The sequence below is a fragment of the Hipposideros armiger genome, unplaced genomic scaffold (genome assembly GCF_001890085.2).
Source record: "Hipposideros armiger isolate ML-2016 unplaced genomic scaffold, ASM189008v1 scaffold_1022, whole genome shotgun sequence".
In the NCBI taxonomy this organism is placed as follows: Eukaryota; Metazoa; Chordata; class Mammalia; order Chiroptera; family Hipposideridae; genus Hipposideros; species Hipposideros armiger.
The window spans coordinates 40,057-47,850 of record NW_017732372.1 but is presented as its reverse complement, the minus strand read 5'-3'; the positions used below and the strand labels follow the sequence as shown (position 1 = coordinate 47,850).

Genomic DNA, 7,794 nt, shown 5'->3' with positions numbered 1-7,794 from the left:
CCCTAACAAGACATGTGACCATCTGACACCCTACAAAATAAAATGGTTGATTTTTCATTTTTGTTGCTTACCTAAATCAACTCACATTATACTTTCAAATTCATAATCTTTTTTTGTATTGACTTTGCCTTTCTGTCTTCATTTCTGCTGCTATACGATGTGATAAAAAAATATGGTGAATATTTACATTAAAAAAATTATTACAGTAAACACCACATTGCCATTAATCTTTCTCAAAATACTTCCCCTCACTTCAAACACACTTATCCCATTTTACTTGCCACTTTCTGAAGCAGTTCTGGAAGTCCTCTTTCATTAGTTGCACTGTCATGGCTGCCTTGATGTCCTGAATCGATTCAAAACGTTTACCTTTCATGATCATTTTGACTTTGGAGAAGAGTCAGAAGTCGCATGGTGCCAGATCCAATAAATAAGGTCGATGACATATCATAATGTTTTTTATTTGACAGAAATTGCCTTACCAGGAGCCTTTCCGTTGTGATCACAAAATATGGTGAATGCTGCTGCTGAGTGCCATCCAATGGAAAGGCAGGGATCTTCGATACAGGAAGTGGCAAGACAAACCTTAGTAACAATATATGACAAGTTTCAACTAGTTCAGTGCAGTCAGTTGGGTGTGAGCTACGGTTGAGAAAAGGTGTGTTTTAAAGTGTGTTGTAAGTCATCCTCCATCATGATAACACTCCGTGTCACACATCATTTCTGGTATGGCAGTTTCTGTCAAATAAAAACATTACGGTGTGTCCTCATCCACCTTATTCACTGGATCTGGCACCATGCAACTTCTGGCTCTTCCCCAAAGTCAAAATGATTCAGGACATTGAGGCAGCCAAGACAGCTCAACTAAAGACACTCATGAAAGAGGACTTCCAGAACTGCTTCAGAAAATAGCAGGAATGATGGCATAAGTGCTCGAAACAAGGACAGATATCCTGAGGGGGAATAATGGCAATATGTCTTTTACTATAATAAATTTTTGTTTTATTTAAACATTCACCATATTGTTTGATCACACCTTGTAGATCTTACACAGGTCTTCTTCACCTGGCATTGCTGTGCCACACTTCTAATTGTACCTCTTCCCTTTTCATTCATTTCATAGTCATTGTCCAGAATAGTGTTTCTGAACATTGCTTTCCTATATTGTGCCTCTTCTCAAGAAACCACAGTAACTCCATATTTTCTCCCAGATCAAAACACATTTATATTGGAAACCCTATGTCCCAGGTTATTTACTGTATTTGGTAGAAACAAAATGCAATCACTTCTATAGTCTTAAGATTTTCTACCATTGCCTTTCTTTTTTTTTTTTTTAAGATTTTATTAGGGAACTGAGGGAGGGTAAGAGATAAATTGCTGTCCTTTTGTTCTTCAGTCTAGTTGTGGAGGACGTCGCTTCACTGGCCCCTGTTGGTATTGTCATTGCACTCTTCCCGGATGAGGCAGTTGCTCGCCAACCATTGGACAGCCACTCATGGCAGCTCATGGCAGCTCACGGCAGCTCATGCCCGCTGCAGGGCTCCCCACTGCAGCCTATGTCATCGCTGGCAACTCACGGCAGCCCAGCTCCAGGTCGAACTGTTGTTCACCATCTTAGCTGTAGGGGGCGCAGCGTCACTGGCCCTCATGTGGGATCCAAACCAGAGCCTTGCTGCTCAGAGCTCATGCTCCCAAGCCAACTCTTAACCAACGCGCCACTCGGCCAGCCCTGCCTTTCATTTTTGAAGAACCTGCATTTGATGATGATAATACTGGCATATTTCAGAGTAAGATACTGATTGATATTTCTTTAGACTATTTTCCACTCAGGGGTGTGTGTATAGCCTCTGAGTAGGTAAAAAGTTTGCTTCATTTTTGTTGACTGTGGTTTTAAAAATTCAATTCCACCAACATTTTTTGAACCCTACTAGGGATTGTGCTAGTTGACAGGAGAGATGAAAATAGGTAATAGAAGTTTCTATTTTCAAGAAAGCTTTAATCTTGACTGGATCTCAAAGGGGTGATGAGGCTTGTCTCTATTACAAGGCACATTGACATATGTATTATAGGAAAGGCCTATAGTGTTTTATGAGCCCTGCAAAAGGGGAATAGTTTCTACATTATGGGCATTGGAGAACACTTCATAGAATAGGTAAATTTTGAAATTTTCAGGATGATTACATTCTCAACAAATAAAGATGTAGGTGAAAAAGATGGCAGAAAGGAAAATGTGTTTTTCAGGCCAAAAAAGAGTCAGACTGCACCTAAGTGTACTATTTGTGAGAGGAAGCAGTGCTGATGAGTTAACACAATGTAGAGGACTTTAAATGCCCTACTGAGGAATTTGGATGATATTCGACGGCAGACAAAGAACTACTGTGGGCTTTAGAGTAAGGTATTGATATAGTCAAAGTTGTGTTTAAGGAATTTGTGCTGGAAACTGTGATGAATAGATACAGAAAAGAAACTAGAGAGAGAAAGATGAGTTTGGAGACCAATTGAAGCTAGGAATGTAAGGTGGTTCAATGTTAGAAAATTTGATTATACTATTTAACCATTGTAACAACTAAAATTAAAAAAAATAGCTTCCATAGGTGCTTTAAAAAGCTTGATATATTTTATCATGTATTTTTAAATGAAAGAATAAAGAAATGGAAAGGTTACAAACTTGATAAAAATGATATATCATACAAAAATTTACCATACTTAGTGTGAGTATGAAAACGGTAAACACATTTTTTTAAATATATTTTTCAATCACTGTTGACATATTATATCAGTTTCAGGTGTACAAAACAACATAGCAATTAGATATTTATACACTTCACAAAATGAAAACCCTAATAAGTCTATTACCCATTTGACACTGCACATAGTTATTAGAATATTATTGACTATACATCCCTGTGACTGGTTTTTTTTTTTCAATTATAGTTGATATTCAAGGTAAACACATTTTTATTAAAATCAGGAAAAAGATCCTACTATAATATTATTTAATATTTTCTTGAAGCAATAATCAAATATAAATATTGGAAGATTGTTAAAATTATGATTATTCACAGATCATAAACTTTTCTACATAGGAATTCCAACAGAATTAATTTAAAAATATTGCAAATGACATAAAAAGTTATTAAAGTGGCTGAGTACCTAATTAATAAACAACATTCAGTAATCTAAAGAATTATTAGTTAAGGGATATAAGGAAAGAAATATAATAAAATGGTTTATAGTAGCAACCATAAGTGTATACTACTTCATAATGAAGCAGAGAAGAAATGTGTAGAAACTGTACCATGAAAACATTTAAGCTTTCCTGAGGGAGATAAAGTAGACATTAATAAATAGGAAGATATACTTTGTTTTTGTACAGAAAGATGCAATTTGATAAAGAAATCCCCAAAATTCTTTTTTTTTTTTTTNCTATCAGTGTGGAGTTCATTTCTCTTATTTTTTCATTGGTTTATTTATTTATTTGACAAATATCTGCCAAATATGTATTATGTGGTTTCAAGGCTGGATTAAGTCTTTTAACGGGCTTAAACCCTGAAAATATTATGGTAAGCCTTAGATGAAATGTAAAGTAAATGTAATACTACACCATAAAAATGAGGGTTAGGAAAACTTAACATGATTATTTCCATGTTTAATACCTTGACGATTTTTGGAGCGTGTGTGGGAAGACAAATATAAACTATCCAAAAATCCTTTTCTGATGCTTCTACTTTGTGTGATTAGACATCTATTGAGTAATCTTGCACTGGTACAAAGCACTGTGATGAATACAAGTGAATTAGACACAGAACCTGCCCTCAAATAACTTACAGTCAAGTAGTTTTATGAGCAACAGGCAGCCATTAATTTGTGGGGATGTGGTTTTTCATCAGATAAGTGTATAAGACAGCTCTATTGCCATAGACCAATTCTCATAAGGGCATGGATCGGCAGCCAATGGCATTTAAACTACTTTGACCTGCCTAAGTTGATTACAGGAATTTGCATGCCGAACATAACCAGCCAGGGTGGCATGATCCAACACTCTGTAAAAGTGTTACCTCATTGATAGGAGCATAATAAGACTAACTGCAATGTTAAGCATGCCTCCTGCTTATATGTTTGGTAATGCCTGTTAGGAAATGGGATATTCAGTAACAATGGCCTTGAAGAATGTATAGTGAAGAAAGAGTTATCAGAAATCAAGGGCTTTGGGTATAGACAGGGTGTTATTTTTCTAGATTCATGAGCCCTGTTAAATAGGTGAATCTTGTCCCTTAGGGGCCAAGCTTTCAGATTGAGCAAGACAGCATTTCCAGTGCTTTAGTTTTTCCTGTTACCTAAATCAGACATGGCACATGTTTTTACTCTGCGACAACTAAAACTAGTTTAATGATGATCAATTTGTACTCTCTGTTTTCATTAGGGTGAAAGAAGATGCTGGTTTTAAATCTGCAGTGAAACCTGCAGTTAAGAACACCATATAGTAATATAAGTGATTTTGCTTGAATACAATCTATATATTTTACTGAACAGGTGAACAGAAATACTGCTTCCATTTTCTATAAAAAAATTTACTGAAAAACTAATATCTATAATATGTATCACTATAATAGGTTCTCAAGAAAGCATTAAAAATCCCCTCTTTTGTCTTCTGTTTAGCCTCTAGTAGTTTGTTAGTCCTTCCTTTGCTTTGGGCATCAGTGGACACAGTTATGGGAATTTAAGATGTTCGGTTCAAATAAATCGACAGACTATGTAATAAAGTATATATTACTTTCTGTGTATTTTAGCCCAAGTGCTGAGAAATACTCTGATAAACTCCTGCTTATATGCTAACTAATTTCAGCTAAGTTCGAATTGTGGAGTTACTTTATCAGATGGTCAGAAAGTTTTGTTTTGTTTTGTTTTTGAAAGGAAATATGGAACCAGAAGAAGCTAGGCTGACATGATGAACAGAAGAAATTAGGTCATTCTTGGTAGTAGATAAAGATAGGTTTGTTTGAGTTATTTGTTGTAGAAGTTGGCTTTGATCCAAAAGACACCTTGAGATTTACTGTATTGATTTGAATTGCCTGGTTGGACCTAACAAAATTCAAGTAATTTTTAGAAATCATTAGAACTATAAACATTCTACTGGCTCCATTTTGCCTTCCCACAGTGACCATGCAATTCCTTTCTCAGAGATTTGTTACAACCATTCTCAGAGATTTCTTTGATGCATAGATAACATTGTTCTCTGGCCTAGAATATGTTCCAACCCCTCCCCCTCCCATACACTAATTTCACGAAAATAAAAAGAAAGAAAAATAAATGCAGAGTCAGTAACATTTATTTGTCTTGCTGTGTTATAACAGGTGTAAGTTAGTGCCTGTTCAGGAGACTTGTTTAAATAATGGACTAGTCATGTGGCAATCTTGGTCTCTGTAAGAGCAGGTTCTTTCATCTTTATGCTCCCTGATTTGGCACACTAATTTGAACAAGGTCTAAAACCTTCAGATATAGTAAGCAGACTATACAACAAATAGATGGCCACCCAGCACGCAAATGGATTTGCATTGAAGATAGTTCCAGTTTAAGTGTCTTAAAGATCTTCAAAATTGTCCGAATATGCTCCCTATTATAGATGTTCACTTATCGACTTTGAGCAGAAAATATAAACACTTTACACTGGTTTGTTTGTGTTTGTTTGTTTGGTGAAAGTAGACATTCATGGTGAGGCTAGCAGAATGGTAAGTGGAATAATTTGCTGTAGTGGTGGTTAATTTTCAGAAAAAAATAGTATTTTAAAGCAAAAATAGACTGTATAACTCCAAAGAACATTTATCTAAATCATCTGGTAAAATCGGTAGTAAAAATAAATTATGATTTTCCAAACCTTAGAAAGAGAAATGTTTTATAAAAAAGTTATGATAATGTAAAAATGAAACATNGCACACGCTGTGCTCAGGCAGCTTGAGCAACGTGTATTTATAATAAAGTATGTTCAGTCAGAAAAGGCTCCCATAGTAAGTAGCACAGAATCATCACACAGCATTGGAGTGAGACGGAACTAACGTTCTCAACTGAATTAAAGAAAAAGAAGTAAAAATTGAGTACTTGCCCTTCCAAGTAAATACTCTAGCTTGCCACTTGGGGCCAGGCCAGAGGTTAGCATTTTTGCTAAGGCACCTAATCAAAACAAGCCTTTGTGTCTTAGTCTTCTTTGTGTGTCTTTTGGGTCATGGGCTTCTCATGAATTAAGAGACAACCAAAAATACCTAACTGAGACTCTTGAAATCAAATCAAGTATGATCTGAGCTTAAGATATTCCAAAAATAATTTAGGCCTGAACCTATATATTGACATAGTACCCACTTACAATGAAAAACGGGGTGACTTCTCGGTCAACTATGGTTGTTATGTTAATTTCACCAGTTTTTTGATTAATAATGAAGATTCCGTAAGGTGGTTGATCAATTCCTACTCCAGAGATGCGGTATGTAACTTGCTGGTTTGCGGCACAGTCTGAATGAATCTGCAGAAAGAGCACAAGTGAAAATATTACAGGGAGTAAGTAAAGTCTGCTATGTTTGATACATGATAGCTGTCTTTCTTGAGAATTGTTGAATGTGCTGTCCTTGTTATTTTGGGGGAAATTCTGAAAATAGAGAATTATTTTCCTAGATAAGTAGAGTAGTTACAGCTCTAGTATTTTCAATGATAACTGGCAATGTATTAGAAGAAATTCAATTTGTGTTTCTATCAACTTAAAAAAAAGTAAAATATCACCCTAATAAATTTAAGTCTATGCAATCGTCATTCATGCATGCATTCATTCGTTCAGTATTTACAATATGACTGTATTATTTTCAGGCTCTATGTTGGCACTAGGTCTAGAGTAGGGAACGCCTTGCCTTCTTAAGGAGTTGGCTAATGCTGTCATGACATAACATTGATCTTCCAATTCGAAACTTGTTTTAAAATGTAGTTTTAGAAGAAGATTTAAGTGGATTTATGTAGGCAACAAGAAATATAAAACTCTGTGTAGAAGCTCTTAATTCTGAAAATGGGGAGAATGTATTAGCAGAAAAGTAAGTAGGCCACTTCAAATAAATGCTTACAGAAACCAGGACTCATTTCTTGAATAAAATATTGTATGGGGAGTGTCTGTGTATATATGTGTGAACGTGTGTGTGTGTGTGTGTGTGTGTGTGTGTGTGTGTGTGTATGTACAAAGGAATATAAGGGAAATGAAAAAGAGTATGAAAGAGGGTGCATTGTGAATGTTCATAAACAAAACAAAAGTAGGAATTCACTTCTAATAGATTATGAGGCAGAAAGAGAACACATTGAAATAGTTCTTGTGAATATGCTGAATGTTAAGTTGGTTATTTAAATCACTATATTTTTAAAATCTAGAGTTGAGGTTAACACATGATCATATTATTAATTTCACCGGTGAAGTGACTCAATGTTTAACTGTTTACCTGAGTGCCTACATTTCTTAATTGATCCTTTGAATGGCTTCAATTTTCATCATCTGAATAACTATAGCTCTGTACCACAACATCTCAGTGAGATATATTCATAAAATATTTAAAAGAAAGATTCTTTTTAAACTTTAACTCCATCCATTTTGATTTTCAATTTTATGCTTTGGTCTTGATACTTACTTTGGCGATTGGGTTCCTCTTTGAGTTGTCTTCGCCTTCACGGCAGGCTGCAGCGAACTTGATCCATTCACGTTTTTGCCTTCTGATTGAATGCCACTTGATGGTGCCATTTTTAGTGTTATAATCTCTTACCTTGAGTGGG

General features: G+C 35.3%; 1 protein-coding gene across 1 annotated transcript in view; it reads right to left on the bottom strand.

The window, feature by feature from the left end:
- Positions 1-7,794, bottom strand: part of DSG1 (desmoglein 1) — a 53,758-nt gene that overhangs the window by 39,966 nt on the left and 5,998 nt on the right. Inside the window, exons 2-3 of the mRNA XM_019631624.1 lie at positions 7,653-7,784; positions 6,359-6,514 (exon numbers count right to left, since the gene is read on the bottom strand). Coding sequence (XP_019487169.1) covers positions 6,359-6,514; positions 7,653-7,784 — 288 coding nt within the window. The remainder of the gene's footprint in view (positions 1-6,358; positions 6,515-7,652; positions 7,785-7,794) is intronic.